The following is a 25,199-nucleotide window of genomic DNA, read 5'->3' as shown; positions in this document are numbered from 1 at the left end:
TACAAGTGTATATTCATTAATTCATTCATAGTGGCATCACAATCAGACAGAATATCGTACAGTGCATACATGTGTACAGCGTTAAAGATCGGCTAATCAAATAGCTGGGTAAATTCATACATAGGGTTGACCAAGAAGATAAACAGTCCATATCCGCTCAAGAGCTCAGGTTGAACCACTTGCCCCATATCCTTTGAAAAAGTTCAGGGCAGCCCCGGACTTTGAAGAGGGGCTCCTCCTGAGTCCCACACCAGTCAACCCTTTGCCTCCACCTCTGTACAGTGGGTGGCTTAGCCTGGGACCACAGCACCGCAATGTCTTGCTTCGCTACTGCCACCGCTGTCCCAAGGAAACGCTTGTCTGCCGGCGAGCCGTCCAGGCCTACAAACACACCTAAAATCAGGCGCAAGGGATCTTGGGGACCGGTCCACCCCTAGGTCTGTGAGAGCTCCAATTCCACACCCGCCCAGAAGAAAGCAAGGGTAGGGCACTGCCACAACATATGATAAAAATCAGCGGAGGCATGGTTGCAATGCCCGCAGGCCGGGTAAGGGCATTCTTGGGCTTTTATAAAGGCGCACCGGGGTAAGATAAGCCCTGTACAAGTAGTATAGTTGGACTAAGCGCAGTTTCAACGAGGTCATCAGGTTCTTAGGTTCAATAAGGGCGTCCCTCCAATCCACCTCCTCCAAGGGGCCCAGCCAACCCTCCCAATGGGCTTGCAGCGCGTCCAAGGTCATGGGGTGTTGTTCACAAGGGAACGGTATATCCGGGAGACCCCACCCCTGTCCAGATTCCCCATCATCACCTGCGCCTCCAGGGGACTAAACACTGGAAGGGAGGAGGGGGAGGGTAGGTGCGCCCCCAGAGCGTGCCTGAGCTGCAGGTATTTGTAGAACTGGGAGGGTTGGAAACAATAGCGCTGTTGCAGGTCTGCAAATGTTCTGATATGGTCCCCCACCCAAACGTCCCCGAGAAGCGAGATCCCTATGCAATCTCATTGGTGGAAATCCTGGAGGGATAAGGTCTCTTGCAGCCATGTGCCATGCCACAGGGGGGGGGGGGTCTGCCTAGTAAGCATCTGATCCCACCTTGTATGGCGTAAGGCAGTGCACCAAGCCAGGAGGACCGACCGAGTGATGGGGGCAGTTCGCGCGGCACGGGGGACCCATACAAGTAGTCCTGGAGTCGTGGAAAGTCCATCGTCTGAAGTTCCACTTGATACGCCCGTGAACCAGTCATGAACCACAATAAGTTTTGTGGCAAGGTACCAGAGATGAAGGTTAGTGACTCCCATACCTCAGTCATAAGGTGGTATTCGGCAGTGTGCCAAGGACATCCGTGATCTTCCACCCCCACAAAAAGCGGGTGAGAACATCGTCAAACTCTCTAAACTAAGTCGCCGGTAGGTGAAAGGAGATGTTCTGCAGAATGTACAAGAAACCGGTGAGGACCATCATCTTGAAAAGGGCACTTCTGCCAAGGGGGTTAAGGGGAAGACCCTGCCATTTCTTCAGGTCCGCCCTGGCCTTGGTGATCAGAGGTGTGATGTTCAGGGCCCAATCAAGCTCGGGAAGCAGGGCAACCCAAATCCCCAGGTATTTGAAGGATTCCCTGCGCAAGGGGTTGTCTGCCAATCGAAACAGGCACGGGATGGGTGGAGGGGAACTAGGGTGGACTTGGCCGGGTTGAGCCGAAGGCCTGAGGTTCATTCAAAAGCGGAGAGAACCTCCAAACAGTGCGGGCCGGAGTTCTCGGGGTCTGCCAGAAAAAGGACATTGTCCGCATATAGGGCAATCTTGTCCATCCGTAATGGGTCCCACGTCCAGCGCCAGATGTTGGGGTCTTGACGGATAAGGGAGGCCAGGGGTTCCATCACCAACGCGAATAGGAATGACGACAGCGGACAACCCTGGCGAGTGCCCCTTCGGGTAGGAAAGACCTCCGATAGTACCCCGTTGACCAGGACCTCACTTTAGGGCAAGAGTAGAGCACCTGAGTGAGGCGCCGGAAAGGCAAGCCGAACCCCATCACCTCTATCACCTCTATCACCTCATCCAAGTAGGTCCAATCCACCGTATCGAAGGCTTTCTCATAATCGATCAAGAGTAGGGCCAAATATGGAGTGAGACGGTGTCGATGCGCAAGCGCCAGGTGGAGGCGACGAATACAATGCACGTACCCCGGCAGGCATGTAGCCTCATTGATCCAAATGGACCAACTCGTGTAAGAAGGGATGGAGGCGCTGGGCTAAGATAGTAGCGAAGATTTTGTCTCCTCAGTGTTAATGAGGGAAATAGGGCGATAGTCCGCGCGGTCAATGAAAGGGGGCTGTGTCTTCGGAAGCACCACAATAGTGGCCACGTCCGTTTCAGGGGGAAAGTTTCCTTTGTCCACCTCGTGGCGAAATAGTTCTACCAGGTGCGAGGTCAGCGACTCACGAAAATTCGCATAGAATTCTTGCGGGTACCCATCCGGGCCCGGCGTCTTACCGGAGTAGGAGTGTAGGTGAGAGATGGTTTCATGGACATCGTCCGGAGTAATGGGGAGATCCATAGACTCCGAGATCTCCGCCAGCAGTGTAGCTAGCAAAGCCTCTGGGGTCGGGCCATGTAGAGAGTGGCATAGTACGTTGTGAAGGCCTGGGCAATAGCTCATGAGGTGCAGTGGTGGGTCCCATTTCCATTGCGGACCTCAGGAAAGATGCAGGCGGCCTTGGGGTAAGAAATGAGGTTATGGAGAAGTTTGCCATTTTTATCTCCCCATCCATATATCCGAGCCACAGAAGAGCGCCATAGCATTTTGGCAGCCTTCAGAAAGACCTGTCAGATCTCCTCCCACAGCAGCGCAAGCTGCCGAGCGGACTCTTCACCCCCAGTCAACCCCTGAGCCGACTCCAGCTGGGCAGCCTGGTCCTCCAACTCTGCTAGGTGGGCGACCTGAGCCTTGCGCTTCACGTGAACTAAGCCCCTAGCTACCACCCTTATGGTGGCCTTGCTGGCCTCCCACAGAGTGCCTGGCGATGAGACCGACCCCGTGTTGAGCTCAAAGTAGCTCGTCAGTTCCTGGCCAAATGAGTTAACAAAGTACTCGTCTTGCAAAAAACAGGCATTCATTCTCCAAGTCGTGCGGACCCCATCAAAGGAATTCTCAAGCCGGAGAGAGACAGGGGATTTATCCGATATGCCTCTGGGCAGAATAGCGGCCCTGGACACCAACAAGCAATCAAGGGCAAGCATCAAAAGCAAGTCAATACAAAAGAGGGTGTGGTGAGCTGCAGAAGTGGGAGTGTATTGCGGACTCCAGGGATTCTACACCCTCCACACATCGCAGAGACCCAGGGCGGAGGACCAATCAGACAGACACTTAGCAGAGGCCAGGCGGGGTGCAGAGGGGACACCTGTTGAATAATGGGAGGGGTGCATGACGGCAGTAAAGTCTCCTCCGATGACCGTCAGGCCCTGGAAACGGCAGAGAGCCGGAACGTGAGTCACCGAAGCACGTTGGGCATGGCAGTGGGGGGGACTATAGAGAGACACCAGACTAAGAGGGTGTCCCTCAATTTTACTGGTCAGGGCCACATAGCGGCCTTGCGTGTCATTTTGAACCCGGGACAAACCAAAAGGGGAGACCCCTGCGGAGCAATATGGCCACCCCCGGGAGCCCCGAGTAAAGCCAGAGTGCCAGACCCTATCGAACCCATATCTTCCAAGGAAGGTGCATTGGGTGCCTAGGAGGTGCGTTTCCTGTAAAAGGAGGATATTGGGAGCGTGACATTGGGCGCTGCGGAGAACTGTAGTTTGCTTGACGCGGTCAAGCAGGCCGTTAACATTCCACAATAGAATGTGTAGGGGTCTGTGTAGAGTGGGCATCATATGGGCGGGTAGTGTGTGTGGAACGTTACTACTGCTATGCCTGGGTCCCGGGGGAGGTCACTTCCAGCCGGAGCAACAGGATACATTGCACATGGTATGTGAATCGCCATGTTGCGAGCAGTGGCGCGTGTACTGTGCTGGATGCCAAATAAAACAAAAACTAGCAGCCCGTAGGCGGCTAAAAATAACAAACCATCAAGAGACAACATCTACCCACCCTGCCTCTCCACCCAACACCCCCCAACCTACACTTCGGAACATGAAGCATCTGTCGCCCTGAAAAACAACCAAAAATACTCAGCAATCCAGCTGAACCGGAATCTTTAACAGCTATACAAGATGGAACAAGTAAACAGGAAGACCAAGTCCCGCACTGAGGTTGTAGCTTTCAGGCAACGCAAGTGGCTGAGCATGTTCTGGTGGTGATGGACCCCCACATACGCGTGAGCCCGGAAAGGGGCACGGTACCACAGGGGCAGTCAATAGATCAGCATAGGACCGTCATGTAACAGCCACTCAAGGTCAGTTCTCATCCTACCCTCAGTACCTCGGAGCACAGGACTCCGCGACAAGTCAGAGTCATAGATGGCCGGGCATGAGGCCCCCGGGGGGTCCGGGGCGTGGTGCAGGACGATCCGGGAACCAGTGGAGCTCGGAGATACAGACCCTCTGGGCGATGCACGAGGAGGTGATAGCTGTGGCACATCTCCAGGGAAGCGTGAGGCCGATCCCCGGCAAGCACCCTTCCTGCGAGAACTAATGCGGCGCCCCCGGGTCGTAGGTGCAGGCAGACGGGGCTGCGTGTGCACCTTCCGAGCAGGGGAGGAGGCCATGGTGGTTCGGAGAGGGCGCTCCTCCATGAGCCAGGTCAAAGCTGCCTGGGGACTGTCAAAGAAAAAGGCCTTGTCCTGAAAAATTACTTGAAGGCGGGCCAGGAGGAGGAGGCCATAGCGGAGGCCCAGACTACGGAGCTTCTGCTTAACTTGGTCGTAGATGCGACACTGGGTTTGCACCTCCCTGGTGTAGTCTGGGAAGATCATGATCCTGCTGTTCTAGAAAGACAAGGGGCCCTTCTTCCAGGCCTCCCTGAGGATAGCGTCCCTGTCCCGGAAGTTGAAGATCCGCAGGATGATGGGCCGTGCGGGAGCTCCCGACGGGGGCGGGGGTCCAGAGAGCGGTGGGCACGGTCGATGGCAAACCATGGGGAGAGGGAGTCTTTCGGCATCCATGATCGCACCTAATTCTCAACGAATGTGTCTGTGTCCTTGCGCGACTCCTTCGGGAAACCCAATGAGGCGCAGATTGTTTCATTGCGCCCTGTTTTCGGCGTCCTCGGCCGGACGGTAAAGGTCCGAGGTCTGAATCTGGAGACGAGCCATCTGGGTCTTGAGCTGGCCTATATCATCCTCAGCCGTGGAGAGAGGTGCCTCTGAGATCTGCTCCGTTTTGCTTGCCGAATCAGGGCCATGTCAACCCGCACCTCACCAATCTTGTTCTCCACTGAGGTCTGCGATGCACCAATAGCCTGGAGGATAGTGGATAGATCCCCCACATCGGGAGCCAGAGCAGCAGCCCCCCCCCCGGCTCCAGGTCGCCTGTAGTGAATTTGTCCATCGTTGTTTGGGTTTGGGAGGCCGGGGTCTGCAGGGCGCTGGGTCCACCCATCATCACCGAAGGCGGTGGCAACCGTCACACAGGCGAGGAGGGCCAGCGAGCACCAAGTTAAGAGGGGGAGTCCCCGGCACCCAGACCGTCGATACTCGGGCCCGGGCACCTGGGTCGGCCTCTCAGGACACCGTCCACTCCTAAAGAGAGCCCGTAGACAGTCAGGATAACTGCCCCACACAGGAGGAGTACCAAGTAGCAGACAACCAAGTAGGCCCGGGGAAGAACATCTCCCAGACGTCACACAATGGGTGTAGGGCAGTTCCAGACAGTCGGTTTACCCCAGGCAGTGGGGACAGCAAGAAGGGTCCACAAGGGAGAGGAGGCCCTTGATGAGCGGCGGATGCAATGGCCAGGGGGCCCGGCAATGCCCCTCCATTCCCAGCCGGCAGAGACGAGTCCGGGGATGGGGGGGGGAAATCCCATGCAGCCAACCCCCCTTGACGGCCCCACCAGGGGTGCGCTCCTCCACCAGCTGCCACCCGACAACAGTAGCCGAAGGCAGAAAGGGCCGAGCAAGTAAGCGGAGAGGGCTCAACAGCAACCACAGGAGACAGGGATGCGTCCACCAAGCCGGGAGGAAGGGGAGGGGGGCGCCCAACAACCAAGGCACCCCGATGCACCCCCGTGGCTCCAGCTGGCCACCCGCACCCCTGGCACTCACCAGAGTCTTGTGTTGAAGGACGGATGGGGTCCACCCCCTTCACGAGGCCAGTGATCCACGGGGCCGGGACCGGGTGCAGGGCCCAATTCAAGTCGATTGGCGGGGCGCAGAGTACCAGGCGCCAAGCCCCAGTTAGGTGATAGTTGCCTCAGCCCTAGTAGCTGGGATCTCCAGTGCCGCGATCCAAGGAGCCCGCCAGCCCCCCGCCTCATGCAGGAGCCGGGAGACCAGAGGCCCGGGGAAGCCAGGAGCGCCAGGGATTAGGGAGGCCCCCACACACCCCGCTACTGCCCGACAAGGCAGCCGACTCCAGTCGCTACAGGCAGGTCGGGCCCACTGTCAGGCGGACTCCCAGCAATGCAGGAGAATGAAGGCCCAAGGCAGGCCCGCCCCAAGGAAGCCCCGGGTCGATCAACGGCCCAGGAGGGACAGGAGGGACAGGCGGGCCCCGGCACGTCACACCACCGCTCGATCAGGCAGCCGGCTCCAGTTGTGACGGGCAGGCTGGGCTGACCATCAGGCGGACTCGCGGGACTTCAGGAAGGTGAAGGCCCACAACAGGCCCGGCCCGCAGAAGCCCAGGGAAGGTCAAAGGCCCAGGAGAGATAGGCGGGTCCCGGCGCGTCTCATCGGTGCCGGATCCGGCAGCCGATTTCAAGGGAGACAGCCTAGAGGGACGGAGAAAGTTGGCAGGATACAGGCAGTCACCTGCGGAGGCCCCCCGCCACCCAGAAGCTTCGCCGCCCGAACAGGTCACGCTGGGGCCCACCACCCGGACATGTAGGCCGGAGCACAAGCCTCCTCCTACGGCTCAGGACGATTCTTTACCTCCTCCGCCTCATGATCACGGACTATCAGAGTCACAGGGGGCCCCCACAGGCTCCTATGCACCCCGCCACACACCGCCGCTGCCCGGGGATGGCAGCCGAGGAACACCAGGTTGGGGCGGAAAGCAGGGCGGCAGGCAGGACGGCCGCGACCTCGGCGCAGTCGGGCGCCCAGACCCCACAGCCCACCAACACTCACCCCCTCAAGGCAGGCAGGCCCGCAGCAAAGCTCGTCCCGCTCTCCGGAGACCCAGGATGATCCGGCCCCCAGGTGCACCAGAGGTAGAGGTAGGCTGGGTTACCCCCGAAAGAGGAGATCGGGAGGCCCGGGGGAAGTTCACTCAGGCCCAGCACACCAATGCATGAAGAGGCCTCCCCAGGGGGCTGCCATGTTGCGGAGCGCAGCTCCAGGGCGGAGGGCGGCACAGACAGGGCGGGTTAATGTGCAGCCGCTCAGGACCGGGAGCAAAGGGCAGCCACCGGGACATGGGAGCTCCGGCCACCACTGCGGAAGGTCGAGGGCAGCTGCTAGCGGGAGATGAAAGGCAGATGACGGAGGGGGTCCGTAGCACTCTCAAAGTGCAACCGCCATCTTGACGCCTCAGGCCCGCCCCCCTGAAGGCCAAGATTTAATTGGTTTCCACCTCTTGGGAACTGCAAGCTGTGTTGCTGTTTGTTGAATCGTATGTTTTAATTGTGCATTGCTGATCTATTTAACTTCAGATGCTCCTATTTACTCTTCAGAAAGGTGACGCCCCTTTTTTCCCTCTTTTAAGACTCTATAACTATTCATGATCCTGGACTTAATCTCTTGAACAAATATATTTCCTTTGCCTGAATAAACCTTCATTATGTTCTGCTTTCAGAAGCTTTGAAGGTTAACACCTGCTTCTTAAAACTACCCCAACCTCATGTAAAATCTTTAGCTTAGTATTAGAGGATTTTCCTTCAAGGGAACTCAATCTTATTTGATTTGCATGTGGCAATCTTTAAATAGCTTGTCTTTGTAGTTGCTATTTTGATTCACTTTGGAATATATAATCCACACGTTTATGAGGTGACAACTGATTTATGACTAATCAGATTAATTTATATTGTAACTTTGTTTATCTACTAATAAATCATGATGGTTTGCAAATGTATTACTCTCCATCAGCCTTGTGTGGCAAATTGTGTTTCACTGTCATTAATAATATATTGTCGAAACATTGATATTAAGTCTCAATGCGAATCAAAGATCCATCCACTCAAGTGCAGCTTGTACTTGAGTTTGCACCCAGGATCTGATCAGTGCAAACTCACCCCCTCATTATTGGAACAATACAACCCTAGGGGACCCATGTCAGAGCAGTCCCATAAGATATTCGCTTAATGATACAGAATCGTTAACACATTTTTCAAATCAAATGCTAAAAGACCCACTCTTTGTGCTTCTCAGTATCTAAACATTCATTGATAGTGATGCTGAAGACGTTCACTGCTTACCTCACCAACCGAAATGTGTGTCAACGTCTTGAATTTAATGAGCTTTTCGAAAGCCAATGTAGAGATAGCGACTTTCAGTCTGATAGCTGTGCGATAGTTGATTGCCCAGGACAAGGAGAAAAATAATGACTTTGCCAGCTCTGTAAAATAGAGGGCCAGACAGAGTCCAATGCCATAGACAACATCATTGGATTCAATTTCATTGTACTGCAGAATGCTACGCATAATCACTGCCTAGAAAAGAGAAATATAAAAATCAATTAATCATAATGGGTGCCTTAACTTTCATGACAGAATGTTGTATCATACTGCTTGGTGGCTTACAAAGTACATTTGGCCACGACACTCAGTTTATGTTATAATTTATAATAGTTTGGAAACTTCATCTTTGTTAGATATTAGATGTGTTCTTCTTTCATTGCTTGCTGTAAACCTTTTAGCAAGTTTTCTCTAATACCATGAACAAATATTCTAGGTGGCAGTATCAGTGAACGAATTACTATTTATTTTACTTGTCCGCCTTTGCTTCTGTTTCAGGATACCTAACTTGGGGAGTGCCAAGTATATCCTGATAATGCGCTCTAGAATGCATATACCATTATATATCGTTAAAGGACCACCTGTGTACATTCTATTTGTCTGATGATCCTTTGGGATGTCATAGGCATTAATGTCACCACTAATGCAATGTATATGCAATTGAAAAAGTGTTTTTTTAACCAAGTGCTTGTCTTTTCTGACATCTTAACAACGTCTATACCGTGATAAATGGGGGTCCAGTCCTGATTAATGTGCTTAGGAACACATCCCCATGGTAGAAGACTAAACACTTGGTACAGATTGCTTATCTTAGTCAATTTAACTTGCCTTCCTCTTCTCAAGTGCACAGTAACTCTGAAATAGAAACAGTCATGGTTTTTCGTCTCATTGTCATAAAGAAAGAAAAGAGAGAGGCATAAATGTTGGGATTAAAATTCAGCTCTCATGTATATAGGCAGCGTATTTTGAACTTCAAGATGTTTAAGTGGGGAAGTCATTCAAATACTAAGATTAAAACCAGGACTTTCACAGGTAATCCTTGCCACCATACAAGCGATTAAGCAGTGTGAAGAAGACCTTACTGAGATAAGTATTATGTTATTTAAAAAAAAGATTTAGGTGTAGGAAGCGGTAGCGGTAAAGGGCGTGTAAAGGTAATTTAGGGTTTAGAGATGGGCAGTAGTAAAGAGAGGCAAGCATAAATTTAGGGTTTTGGGACCGGTAGTGGTAAAGGAAAGTAAGGTTATATTTAGGGTTGAGGGATGGGCAATGCACTCACACACCCACTCACACCCCTATACAACCTCTCATACACCCACTCACAAGCCCACACAACCACTTCCTTAGTTAGTGTTGTCTGGTTTTGTAAGCTGAAAAGAGTGTGTAACAAGGTTCGCTTCTTATAAGAATTTGAAGCAGTGGATAAATTGCAAATGAAAGTTATAACTATAACTGTAGAATTTTTTAAGCTTGTGTAGTTTAAGCGTAGCTGGTATAGGGAAAAAGTTTTCTTTACTGTAACTAAGCTTTAACCTTTGTTGTTTTAACTAGATTTTTAAATATTTTAATAAAAATGTGTTTGAAGCCGTAGAGTCCAATGTTGTGAGTTGTTATAAGGAGTATTGTATTATACAGTGAAGTTGAATTCTTTACAGTCTATTGTCATTGAGTGAAGTAGAGCAGAGTGCAGTGGTGTATCATGCAGTGTAGTAAGTATTATATAGTGTAGTGGCATCGTGTATCATATAGTGGGGGCAAGTATCATACAATGGAGCAGCGATTTGTACAGTGGACTGGTGTGTCGAACATTAGAGTATGGTCTAGTAGACTGTCATAGAGTGGAGTAGGGTGAAGTGGAGTGTCGTCATAGAGTAGAGTATCATCAAGTGGAGTATCATAGAGTATGGGGGAGGAGGATGTTGTAGAGTGGAGCGCTATGTCACATAGTGGAGTGGCATGCCGTAGAGAGAAACTGAGTAGCGTGTCATCAAGTTTCATACAGTGTAGTACAGTGACCTAGAATGTAGAAGCATAGAGTGGAGTGGAGTGTCATAGAGTGTAGCACAGTGTTATACAGTGGAGTTGCATACAGTGGAATAGAGTGTTGGACAGTGGAGCTGCATAAAGCAGAGTATGGTACAGTGGCGTAGAGTGGTATAAGTGTATTAGAGTGGTGTATAGTGGAATACACTGGAGTGGGGTAGTGTAGAGTGTCTTAGAGTGGAGTGGTATGCCTTAGACTATAGTGGCGGGGAGTGCAGTACAATGGAGTGGTGTAGCATACAGTCGAGTAAAGTGTCATAAATTGGAGCACTGTGCTGTACAGTAGAGTCTAGTGGTACCGTATTGGAAAGTGAAAGAGACTTCAGTAGAGTAGAGTGACAGTTGAATTTTGTTGAGTGGAGTCGTGTACAGTACAGTACAGTGGTGCAGAGTGTGGTAGAGTGGATTAGCATACAGTGGTATACACAACACTGGAATAAAGTGGCATAAGCTGGAGTGGCATGCAGTGGATCAGTGGAGTAGGGTGTCATACTGTGTCATAGAGTAGAGTGGAGTAAAGTGGGGTACAGTGACATACAGTGTCACAAACTAGACTGGAGTATCGTAGAGTGGCACAGAGTGGAGTAGAGTGTTGCAAAGTGGCATACAGTATAGTATAGTGGTATGCAGTGGAGTGTAGGGGTATAGGCAGGAGTAGAAATTCAGAAAATGGCATAAGGTATAGTAGAGTGTCGTAGAGTGTAGTTGGATAGAGTATCGAAGTGTGCCAAACATTGGAGCTGTATAGAGTAGATTATTATTATATATTAGCATAAAGCAGAGTAAAGGAAAGTCTCTTACAGTGGAGTAGAGTTGAGTGGAGTGTAAAAGCCCGAGTGTGTAAACGCTACATGCCGAAATAGGTCCAAGTCCTACCATAAAGTGTATAAATTGGTGGCTGACGGACTACTAAGGGTTAATTATTAAAAAGAAAAACAGACCTCAACAGTAGACCTCTGAACAAAGGAGCGTTTGTGATGAACAGTACCCTCAATAAAAGGGACCATACAATATCACCTTATTGTCAAGTTGAAGGGGGAAGGTATAATAAGAAGATAGCAACCATTTCCAGGCGGATCGCAAAATAAAGATCCTAATTGCATAGACCTGTCCACATTGGGATACAAGCTTGAAAAACGACTACAGGTTAACTGACCTGAATCCCTAGCAATTTAAATGAAAAGGATTGGTTTTATGAAGAAACAATGTTTTTAAATATCCAGTCCTGAGGAAGTTGTTTTTCAAAAGGAAAAGATACACCGAAACGCGTCGACACAAGGATCACGTTTTTAAATTTTTGGTTTTGTATTGTTTTACACAAATTGTTATAATTTTTATATGTAATGCATTAGTAAATGAAGGGGATAACATTGAATGCAATTTGGGGGGAAAAAACCCTTTTTGTCTCATTGAAATGAGATATCTCTATGTGGAACCTTTCATTTGTGTAGTACTATGTACATGTTCATGTTTTTAACTACATCAAATTGAGTGTTTTTAAACAGATTATTATTTAATTCTGTGTTTAAAAAAAAAAAAATGAAGAATATGATTCCATGTGTCACTACATATCTTTATAACTAGGGGGCATATGTAGGTAATTTCCATTTTGCGATTCCCAAATAGCGATTTTTAAGGAATCGCTATTTGAGAATAGCAAAATGGAATGTAGGTAAAAATTCGCATTTTTTTTGCGAATCTTTAACATTCCTTATTTGCGATTAGCAAATTGCGAATCACAATTAAGGAATGAGTGTCCCATTCATTTCTATGGGCCAGAAGGCCCATAGGAATGAATGGGGATACATTCTCAAATTGCGATTTTCTGTGTGAAAATCGCAATTTGAGAATCGCAATTCCAAGGGTGCCAGGGTGTCCAAAGGACACCTATTGCACCCCTGAAATGTGCCTGTAAGTACATGTGGCGCACATACATGCCCTAAGGGCATGTCTGTGCGCCACATGGCACTTTGAATTTTTAAAAAAAATGCTTTTTTTAAGGAAATCGCAAAATGCCATCTACTTGAACTAGGTGGTATTTTGCGATTCCTTATGCAAAAATTGCAATTTTTTAAACACCCCTACACAGCATTTAAGGAATCGCAAAATTGCGATTCCATTTTGCGTTTCCTTAAATGCTATAAGCAAAATAAGGAATCACAATTTTTGCGATTCCTTATTTTGCTAAGTGGCACCTACATATCAAAACGCAGTTTGCGATTCGCAAACGCCGAAATTCGCCGAATTTCGGCGTTTGCGAATCACAAACGGCTACGTACATATGCCCCTAGATCTCCTATGGTACACTATATATTATTGTGATTAATCACATTATAACTGAATAACACAGAAAGGAAACATATTTTTGTTATCGTGTTGAGTAAAGTAAAATAACGTGTACTGGTGTGTAGTCGAGTAGAGTGGCATGAAGTGGAGTGGAGTGGCGTAGTGTATGTAGTAAAGTATTAGAATGGAGTGCCATGTCATATGGAAACATGTTAAAGAGTAGAAGAGTATAGAATTGGACAATGGAGTGTATGGAAATAGAATGGTAGAATGGCATAGAATGTTGTGGAGTGTCACAACATGTGGTAGACCTTTTATAAAGTGGAGTTATATAGAGTGGAGGAGAGTATTATACAATGGTGTGGCATAGAGTGGAGTGGTATACCTGATAGTGGGGTAGAGTGGATTACCTTAAAGTAGAGTAGCATACAGTGGAATAATGTACAAATGTATACTGTAAAGTGGAATGTAGAAGAACAGAGTGGTAATGAGTGGATTAGCGTAAAATGAAGTGGGGTAGAGTGGAGTAAGGACAGTGGGTTAGAGTGGGGGGTGCACATTGCAGTGGCATAGCTTATGGTATAGGAAACATATGAATTGGAGTGGTGTCTCGTATAGTAGAGTGGGGTGCTGTGTTGTACAGAATTGGAAACTGTTGGAGAGTGGAGTAGAGTGTTATAAAATAGAGAATACTGGCATAGAGTTGAGTACAATGGAGTGGATGGGGAGTGGAGTGCCGTCTAATAGAGTGGAATAGAGTGAAGTGGAGTTTTATAGAGTGGAGTTATATAGATTAGAGGAGCGTAGGCTGGAGTGGCATAAAGTGGAGCAACATACAGTGGAGTGGGATAAAGTGGAATAATGTAAAGTGGAGTGGTCTAGAGTGGAATAGCATATAGTGGAGTAGTGTACAGTGGGGTTGCATGCAGTGGAGTAGCATAGACTGGAGTGGCATAGAGTGGTGCAGAGTATAATATAGTATAGTGTAGTAGCATACAGTGTAGTGGCATACAGTGAGGTATAGACTGGAGTGGTGTATTGTGGTGTGGGGTAGAGTATAATAGCATATTTTGGAGTGGTGTACAGTGGAGTGGCTTAGAGTGGAATAGTGTAAAGTGGAGTACACCATAATGTATGATCCTGCCAAATTTAATGTAATTCCATTCAGCTGTTTTCGGGTTACGTCAAATACAATAGCCTATGGAAAATGCATTGGTGGAAAAATGTGATCTGGGACCTTCCTTCTATTGTTGCACAACCTTAATGATTCACCACAAAAATGTACATCATCTCAAAATGCAGAAAATGCTATAGGTCTTGAAAGGTATTTGAAAGCTAAAATCTGAGGAAATACAATCTCTGGGAATACGAATTATAACTACAGAGTGGCAATCAGATTGAATGTGATTTCTTTCTTTTTATCTAATCTATTTTTTAGATTTGTTTATTGGTTTACATAATCATGTGAATATTAATGTGACTTTTAGTTGTTCATTCAGTAAGTCTTCAACTTTACAAATGCAGCCTATTTTATTTTTGGGGCTTCTTTGCTACGTTTAGTAGGATTGTGCTACATATGAAGCCCAAGTGGCTAATTATCATGTACTCCAAATAGTAGTTTGTGCAATTCGCTGTTAGGTCACTTTTTTATTTTGTTGAATAGGAGTACATAAGGAAGATGATTTTTGTTTGGTTTGTTTAATACAGTTTTATTTTGTGAGCCTGGGAGCATGGAAAGAAAAAATATATAGATTAAGATGGTTTCTATTTGTTATAAATTTGTTTATAGGTTTCCATTAGCATGTGACTATAAATGGATCTTTCAGTTGTTAATGTAGTAAATCTGAAACATTACATAGGCAGTCCAGTTTATTGTTTGGGCTTCCTTGCTGCTTTTAGTTGTGTTGTGCTACACAGATATTGACCCTTATAACTTCATAGCATCACTTGTGATTGCAAGAATCATCTACATAGTTTAATGTAGTTTATTGTAGATTGCTGTGGAATTTCATTACAATCCTTTTAGCCATTTTGCCGCTACATGAAACACAAAAGTCTTTGTAAAATGCATTGGAGTGCACACGTGTTTTGGGACGCCCAATTTTCCGTTTCACCCCTTGACCAAAAACCACCAAACTTTCAATCGTTCACCGGTGTGTTGGGTGCAATAGGTCTGCAAACGTTTGCTAAGATTCGTCAAACAGGTGCAAGGTTATTAATGGACAAAAATGCAAGGAATTTACATCTCTGATAACCCTATCTATAACTACTTTGTGATATGTATATATATATATATATATATATATATATATATATATATATATATTCACTGAAAAAACCATAGGTTATAGACCATATATAGTTAGGAATTAGCATTTACAAAACCTTGAAAATTCACTGAAAAAAACATAGGTTATACACCATATATAGTTAGGAATTAGCATTTAAAAAACCTTATTTTACTCACACAAAACCATTGAAATTCCATATATAGTTAGTTGTACTAACTATATATCGCGCACCCGCAATCCACTGCTGATCATGTCACATATTACATCATTCATGACATGGTCAGTGACATCACTGATGACATCACTGATGACATCTCAAATGACATCACTGATGACATCTCAAATGACATCACTGATGACATCACTGATGACATCTCATTTGACATTACTGATCACATCACTGATGACATCATTCATGTGATAATACGATGAACCTCTTCAGACTCTAATATAACCTTAGATACACTCAGTGTAAACACAGACTCGCAGATTGTCACTCATCCATGAAGTTACACACACACCTAGTCAGTCATGCAAACAATCAATCACACCTCCATTTCCTTAACTATACAGTTAAACACACCTTACTTATTCAAACATATACTAAAACATATTTACTCACTTATACAATCCTGGATACAAGTTCACAATGATCCATACAGCCACTCACACATTCACTGGCTCTTATGCACAGTTATTTATATATGTCAACTCTCACATGTACTGTATTTTACATATGTACTTACTTTGACATGTAGCACTGACATATCTATTCACTCACCAATACAGTCATGCACACAGTCAACCGCCCATACAGCTGTTTCCACATGCACTTTTGAACCCATACATCTATGCAGAGAGTCATACACCTCCCAGCCAGCCATACACACTCTCAGTCTCCCATACAAATACTTGGGCAACCAATCAATAACCCATATAGTTAATCATATAGCTACTGATCAACACATGCAGCAGTTTACAGAACAACAGACATAATGATGCACAAATTAAGACAGTTTAGTCACTAACCCATGCACTCAGTGAGACACATTTAATCACTCACTCATACAGTCAGTCATGCACCTACTAAATCCTTTGTTCAGACACTTCTACATCCACTCATTCTTCAATATGTAAGACATATTTTAACTTTACAGAAACATACAGTCACTGGATGTTGTCATCAGTGATGTCATCAGTGATGTCATTTGAGATGTCATCAGTGATGTCATCAGTGATGTCATTTGAGATGTCATCAGTGATGTCATCAGTGATGTCATTTGAGATGTCATCAGTGATGTCATCAGTGATGTCACTGACCATGTCATGAATGATGTAATATGTGACATGATCAGCAGTGGATTGCGGGTGCGCGATATATAGTTAGTACAACTAACTATATATGGAATTTCAATGGTTTTGTGTGAGTAAAATAAGGTTTTTTAAATGCTAATTCCTAACTATATATGGTGTATAACCTATGGTTTTTTCAGTGAATTTTCAAGGTTTTGTAAATGCTAATTCCTAACTATATATGGTCTATAACCTATGGTTTTTTTCAGTGAATTTCATTGGTTTTTTAAAAGCTAATATCTATAGCTGTAAAATGTATTCTTCTTTAAATCCAAAAATATATTTTATATGTTTATTAATATTTTTTTTTAATATTTTTTTTGTTTCGCTCCCGGTCCGCGAACCGGGAAGCTTCCCGTTAGCTCAATTTGATGCCGCGACCCGGTCCGCGAACCGGTAAGAAATCAACATAGTGACGGTATCGCGTTGCCGCGTAATGCGTCCTATGACGTACTGCGTTAGCGCACCCGGAAGTGCCCCGGGGCGCGGACCGAGGCGCGAAACGCAGCTCCCCGGAAGCGATCCGCGGCGCGTCGCGAAAGCGCGACGTATCGCGTTGCCGCGTAATGCGTCTTGTGACGTACCGCGTTAGCGCACCCGGAAGTGTCCCGGGGCGCGGACCGAGGCGCGAAGCTCAGCGACCCGGAAGCTAACCGGGGCACATTCCGCAGCGCGTAACATGAGCGTGAGAGGTCATGTGACTTGTTAATAAAACTTTTCATTGGTTCATTTCACTTTTGGTTTCATAATGATGTAAGGCTAGGTCAGGTGACCTAAAAATAACACTTTTCATTGGTTTAGAACTATTTTTTTCCCAAATGATGAAAGCCCCCACCTTTTTTCTCACTCTGACTTTCAACTTTGAGAAAGGAAGACCAGATCATTTGCTCTGATTAAAAAATGGCTTCAATAGTAGCTTCAGCTTCTGCACCCCCACCACCACCACCACCATCTCCTCATAGGAAGAGAGGACCACCTGCACAGTTTATTGGAGACACAGAGGAGGAAGAGGAAGAACAAGACGGAGAGGAAGAAGAGGGACCACGATTTGTCAAAGAGTTACCCCGGGTATCTCATCGCAAAGTTAGCTTTATCTGGCAATTTTTTTCCATTCCACCAGGAGAGAAAAAAGTCAATGCACGCTATGCTACGTGCCTTATCTGCCAAGAAAAGTTATCCCGGGGCACTAATAAAAAATACAGTTATGGAAATCACACGATGCACCGACATATGCAGAGGTGGCATCCAAACAACTATAGTCGTGCAGAGATGCGTGAACTACAACAGAACCCCCCAACTTGAGTGACAAGAACATCTACTGATATCTCTCTCACATTTGGAGAGGCCAACGAAACAGTGCCAAATATTCAAAAAAAAATTGTCCATATGAAGCTGACATGCTTATATTGTGGCACTTTAATTTCATGCGCAAACATGAGTCTGAAATTAATTAATTTGGCTTTCGAGAAACACCGATGCTCCAAACGCAGCAAGTTTTAATTTTTTTTTTTGCTCCTGTTGAGCCTTTTTCAATGCCTCTTTCTGTTCTTTCCCTTTGAAAAAAAACAAAAAAAACAAATAAGTGTTCAAAAAATACAAAAAAAACAAATAATGTTCAAAAAAGAAAAAAAATATATAAAACAACAAAAATATAAAAAAAAAAAGTTCTTTTCAGAACTACCTCCCCGTTATTAAAAAATTGCTAGAATGTTTAGCACTCTGGCAAGCTCTATTTCTTTTGGTTCGATTCCCGGTTAGCTTCCCGGTACGCGGACCGGGAGCTAACCAAAAAAAATAAAAAATAAAAAATAGAGTAAGTATAAGGAAAGTAAACAGAGAGTGATGTTAAAAGAAAGACAGCTATAGGGAGTAAAGAAGAAATACTGTTTAATAGATCTATTTACCGAAGAAAAGACGGAAGAGGGTATATTTGTGAAAAACAAAATAGATAACGAAGTGAAAGAAAAAAAAAGAGAGTATAACATTAACAAAGAAGAGTTTCTTGGAGAATGTGAGTGAATGTTCAAAATAAGATTAAAACATGAGGAATAACAGAGAGAAAAAATAGAAAACAGAAAACAAAAAATAACAGAAAAAGATTAATTGAAACAGCAAAGAAATGTAAGTAACATAGAGCCATATCATCAACATAGGCAATAAAAGTTTTGCAGCTTTTATTGGCAGAAATGTGTCGCTAAAGCTGCTTTTGCGGCAGAAAACTGCCGCTAAAACCACTTTTGCACCAGTTTTCTGCCAATAAAAAGAGCAATAATTTTATTGGCTGTGTTCATAGTATGCCCCTTAGTGTGCTTCAACTACACAGAGAAAGCATTATGAACAAGTAGTGATAGAGTGATCAGTCAAAGACACTAAGAGTAATAGAGACGGAGTGAGTGAACAAGAGTGAGGAACTATGAGAAGAGAGGGACTGAGAAAAAGAGTGGAAGGAGTTGAGTAAGTAGGTAATAGAGAAAGGAATGAGGAAAGTAGCAAAGGCAGGAAACTGAGGGTTAAAGAAATGAAGCAGTGGAACTAATAGAAGTTAAATGTGATAGAAATGTAATGAAAAGAGTACAAAACATTTACCTTATAATTGTCGTTAAATTACTCACTTTTTGTTTTTATACTTTCAATCTGTGAAAGAGAGAACAAACATTTGAAAAATATTAAAACATGTATTTAAAAATTACAAAAGACAAGGGAAAAGATTGAAGGACAAACAGTTTTTCAACAACTTTGACACTTACAGAAGCTTCTGCTTCTCCAGGCCCCCTACACAGTCCTAAAGATATACATTTTAAACTAACAGTATCTTGATGCAGATGAAGTGAGGCCTATCTTAAAACATGGTGCATCTTTTGCATTGCTGTTGTCTCAGAAAAGTGTCGCAAGACACTAAAATTTTAAATGATTACTTCAGGATGCCAATAAGATGTGTCCTATCCAGAGGTTTGTTTGAGGTGAGGCCTACTCAGGGTTGCAGATGAAATTTCGAGTTGTTGAAGAGAACAGAGGACATAATACATGTGAAGGTCTACCAATGAAGTGAGTCATGTCCACTGCACTCTTGAACAAAGTCCAAACCTCCTATGTTTCCCTGGACAGACCTAAACTTGATCTGCACAATGTGATTCATAATGATAGGAAACACAGGTGATGTAAATGAAATTCGTGCAATTTATTTTGCTAATTTCACAATCACATCACTTGTGTTTCCTTTGCTTAGGTATCTCATTGTGCAGATGTAGTCCAGCATATGAAAGAATACGCAGAAGTGCAGCACTGCATGCAACAACTTTGACACTTACAGAAGCCTCACCTTCTCCATGCCTCCTACACAGTTCTACATATACATCATAAATGCAAACAGTACAGAATTAATTATACATGTTAAATGGTTTATTTTTGCTGTTCTCAGAATGTATCAAAATTCACTAAAAACAGTGACTTGAAGGTATTCATCATATAACAGCGGGGAAAAAAAAACACAATCAAAATGATTGTGTTTAAAAAACCCATACAACATAACAAATCAGAATTCAGAACTCCTTAAAGTTAACTTACTTTCCATGACGTCAAAGGATGTCCTATGAACAGCTTACACTCTGTTGTGCTGTTATTACTTTCAGCCCGCCACTTTCTGAAAGAAAATCTCCATCGTTTTTAAAAACATGTTACATGCAATAAATGACTTCTTGCTCTCTACCACAAGTTTCCACAAGGCCAAATCTTGTCAGACCCATTTATAACTCTTGGATTTCTTGTAAGCCAATCCCGTCATTTGGCATTTCCGCAACTTTCAGAATTAAAATGTTGAAGATCATTTTCACAATCCTGGAATAGTAATATCTTCCCCTTCTTGCTCAGTCATGTTCTACATTTCCTATGACACTGATACTGCTTACTATGAAGCAGACTTACACTACCTCTATGACTACTACAATTATTTAATTCTCTACATCACTTTTAATCACAAAGCAATGTAAAACAGTAGACAGCATTGCAGACTTACATTCCCTCTACTTTATGTTTTGATTGGCTGCTTCAATTAGCTTATAAAAAGAAATAGTTTTTCTGAACTCATTCAAAGTGCACTTATTTCTCCATGACGTCCAGTCTTATGGTTAGAAGTTATGTCTCTGAACTACACTTATCCTCAAGGCCAAATTGTGTAGGAGCCATTAGAACTTCTTGAAATTCTACAGAGCACATCCCGAGATTATTTCCCTAAAATTTTGGTTTTAAAAACACCAGGTAAGAGTTTTTAAGGTCATACGGCAATTTTTTTTTGAAAATTAAAACAGAATCGTTGCAGAATGACCAGCCATTTCTAGACTTTAAATAAGCTGTGTAATGTCCTGATGTTATTGAAGGACCGTCATGATATATAATTGCTGCAGTTACAAAAGTCCTTCCTGATATTGACAACTGCGAAGCTACAAAATTTTTAATTAAAGTTGTCAATTTTGTTCCATCAGGCCTACATCGTTGGAACATTAAAATGACATACTGGCCATATGTTCGTATAAATAATGTGGACATCATTTCAGATTTACATTGGCTACACTCCATGTTGTGATCAGCTGCTTTTACTAGCTTATTAAAGGACACTGATTTACTGTCTGGCAAAGTTAAATATTATAAATCTTTCTGAGTCTACACTAGTAGTACTTGATACCATACAGTTCTCGCAGTCATGCTGCCATTGATAAGAAAGCCCAAACAGCTGATCTACATCTACACCTTCAGCATGTAATACATCGAGCATATACATTAAAAACTCCTGACAATCTTGCTGAACATTTTGAGAGAATTGTGTTTGGCCTGAACATCTGTCTAACAGATTTCGAATTTCAGACACACTTTCTATGTTTGTTCTATCAGTGCTACATTTCTCTAACACAGAATTTAACAAACTGCAAAATGTTTGATCAGAATTGACCACAATCTCTTCTTTTACATTTTCTAGAGAAAACAAAACATTAACCACTACATTAGCATAGCAGTTGACACCAGAACTGTTTTCAAACTGAAAACCAACAACATCTTCAACAGAATCCTTTTTGTTTCTGCTTGTAATTTTAGGTTCATTGACTTTTTGTCTTTTTGCTACAACCTCCCCAGTATTGGTCACATTTCTTCGTTTCCGGCCTACCACACGTTTCTCAAACAAAGGATACTGAGGCAAATGTGGCGCATACTCTCTTCTTAACCTATTGTATTCCTTAACACAATCTAGATCCGCACAAATGTTTGTGACATCACACTCAATCAAGTACAATCCCGATAAAGTTCTAACTCGTGACAATGCCACATATGCCATACCCTCCTTGAACACAGAACTGCCAATATTCACCAATGCACTGTCTACACTTAAACCTTGCGATTTATGGATTGTCACCGCATATGCCAAGCAAACAGGAAACTGCTTACGGCGAACATATAAGTCTTTTACAAGCAAAAATCTAGCAGAACAACGACCAATTAGCTGTACTTCCTCAATGCCATCAAATTTAATTTTTAAAAATTCAATTCCATCTCTATTTCTGTATTTCACAAAATCAACAACATTACCCATTGATCCATTTACCAGACCTCTTTCAACATGTAAATTCCTTCTTAAAATTATACGGCAGTTCAAGCACACATTCAGAGTCTTTTCAAAACCTGCAGTTTTAGATATACTCTTCTCTAATGAATCCAATTTTGTTTTCAGATTCTCAGACAAAATAATTGTTGATCCCATATGCTCTACTCTGTCAATAGCTTCCAGTTTCACAATCTCTTGCTTTTCTAAATGCAACATTTTGTTGTTGAATTTGGCACATTCTGCAAGAGTTGGCATCAAACATATTCCAGATTTCTTCTCAGTAATTTTCTGAAAAATATTCTCAGGCACAACATCTTGTTCTGGATATAAATTTGACAGTAATCGTGCATGTAAAGCTTCTTTCCCATGCTCGGTCACTTTTCCAATTCTAACATCTTGTAGAATAGTCTTGTAAACTTCATCCTTCGCCTGACGCATATTTTCATGCAGTTCAGCATAATTGAAGTTTAACCATATATTGACGTTGCCAATGCTCCCTAGGCACTTCCTGGTATCTTCATGCGTGAGCATTTTGAACACAGGTTGCCCTTTCACTGGTGTCAGCTGCAAAAGATCTCCGAAAACAATGATGTGTTTGCCACCAAATAACACATCATACTCTGTTTTGAGAACTTCTTGCATTCTCAAATGCACAAAGGCAAGCATGACATTGGAAACCATGCTTACTTCGTCAATGATAAGAAGTTTCATTTTCCTCAAGATTCTTGAAACTTCAAAACAAGCATCTCCAGATAGCTTGTGATATTGTAATTTGTTGTCATGCTCCACTGGCAGCATCAGTAAACGATGTAAAGTAATCCCTTTAATGTTATGTGCTGCCAGTCCAGTTGGAGCGGTGACAACACAAGACAGCGATGACTCTGTCCTTTCCTGCAAATAGCATGAAATTGCTTTAATGAGGAAACTTTTTCCAGTTCCCGCTTCTCCACTCACGTACAGTCGGACAGGCTTCAACGATGTACATGAGCACTCTTTCTTGTCATGACTTAATCCATGATCAATTTGCATGGTAACTTCGTCATATATTTTCCTCTGCTCAACGTTGAGTTGTCTTTCCAACTCTTCTAAGTTAACCGCATCCTCCTGAGCATGTGCCATGGCTCTTTCCACTTCATTCATGGCAGTGGCAGCTTCATTTTCGATAACAGGTCCTCCTAGTGGATCCTGACTCAATGAAGCAGAACTCTGACTGTCCTGAGAACTGTCTCTGGCAATCTCGGCTGCAATCGTTGCTTCCTGCTCAATTTCCGCATTCAACATTTCTACATATTTGGGAAAAGCAGGACATTCTATGGTCTCCTTGGCGGCATTGAAAGAGTCTTCGTAACAGAGGAAATCTCCAAGCAGTTCCTCTTCTGCACGCCAAGGCTTGAAAAGTTGCAAAAGTGCTAAATAGAAAAACTCCTTTTTTTCAGGAGATTCGCCACTCAATTTTCGATGGTTTACCAAGTGGCATTTTCTTTGCTTGACCAGACATCCCTCACTTCCTATTACAGCATACACTCCTTTCTCAGTATCTTCTTTGATGTTCCTCTTGAATATGTAATTTTGAAGAACCTCATACAGACAAACATTGTCGAGGTGACTGCTTCTATTTGGATAATATGTATCCAACATGTTGGTCTTCAAAATGTCGGTACTGTTTGGCTCCTTTTCCGCCAAATACTCAATTTCCCGCACAGGTTTGAGAACTCGATTACGCGTTGCAGCAAGACCAAGACTCGCCCAAACGATACTCCTGGACTTGGCATAGAGACTTGCTGAAGACAACCGGTCAGAGCATTCGTAAGCTCCAATTTCTCGATGCGACAACATCTTCAGACTGAAACTGTACAACTTCTTGCTGAGGCTCTTTTCATGGGAAATGTCCTCCCACATATCCTTCAATTCTGTCTTCTCTTTTTTGGTGATGTAAGACGTCACATACCGAGCCACAGCCATACAGTTATCAGCCACAAACTGTATATCCATGTTAGCATTCCACATGGACAAAATCACCGGGTTGTAGTCGTTGATGTACTTGGACTCTTCGTTCCTCTTCAAATTGTATGTGTTTTTAGGTGATTTCTTCATGACATTGTGTCGCAGCGAAGACATCAAACTGTTTACTCTTCCTTTAGAAATCACCGGTCGTGGAAAGCCGAAACGACATTTAGTGTAGAACTTGTCCTTGTTTCGGAATTTACGACGGCAGTACTTTCCACATCGATGGCTTTGGAAACGCAGAACTTTTTCTCTTAGGCTTTTCTTCTCCTTTGCGTTTGGAACAGCACACGTAGAATACTGTTGGATGAAACTCATCACTGAGTCTTCTGGATCCGTTCCAAATTTAGGTGCATCCTTGATCCACAGCAACATATGTATATGAGGAGCACCTCTTGCTTGGTACTCCTTTCTCCAGAAGAAATCCAACACCTCTCCAAGAGGTGGATTCTTCTTATTCATGATGAAAGACATCATAGCTTCAAATCTATGATTGAAGTACCTACATACATTGACTGGATCCAAAGAGCACAGTTCTCCGGGTGTCTTGAATTCGATGTTATCTACGTTAGCATTTGCCTCTCGTAGAAATTCAAGTAAGTCTTCCCAGCCATACTCGGCACAGCTCAGAGTGAGGAACCATGTGGGAGTACCTAAGTTCCTCAGCATACATTTTAAATCACCATGACGACGGTACCAGTACTCATTAGTACCACGCTGACACGCCATGAGATTAATCAGGTGAGAATCCAAAATACTGTCTTGGACATTGACTTTATCCATAAAGTCACTTGCCGAGATGTTTTGCATGTGTATACCACTTTTCAAGATGTGGTTCACTGCATATGACAGTCCAGACAGATCGCTTTCAAACAGGAGATGAAACAAATAAGGAATGCATTGTCGAAACCTAGCATCTCCTGCATACAATCGCAAAGTCCGGTATTCAGAAGCAGGAATTTGATGAGGTCGCTCATCATATCTTCCTCCCTGACCTGTTGGAAAAAGCTGTGGGAAACACCGAGCTTCCAAACTTTCCTCCCAAACACTAATGGGACTCCTTTCGCTTGTTTCATT

General features: G+C 44.3%; 1 protein-coding gene across 2 annotated transcripts in view; it reads right to left on the bottom strand.

The window, feature by feature from the left end:
* ABCC12 (ATP binding cassette subfamily C member 12) overlaps nucleotides 1-25,199 on the bottom strand; it is a 1,077,363-nt gene that overhangs the window by 604,146 nt on the left and 448,018 nt on the right. For both annotated transcript variants that reach the window (XM_078670535.1, XM_078670536.1), the window contains exon 6: nucleotides 8,517-8,750. In XM_078670535.1, coding sequence (XP_078526661.1) covers nucleotides 8,517-8,750 — 234 coding nt within the window. The remainder of the gene's footprint in view (nucleotides 1-8,516; nucleotides 8,751-25,199) is intronic.

Source organism: Lissotriton helveticus, chromosome 12 (genome assembly GCF_964261635.1).
Source record: "Lissotriton helveticus chromosome 12, aLisHel1.1, whole genome shotgun sequence".
NCBI lineage: Eukaryota > Metazoa > Chordata > Amphibia > Caudata > Salamandridae > Lissotriton > Lissotriton helveticus.
This window is presented reverse-complemented; position numbering and strand designations above follow the sequence as displayed.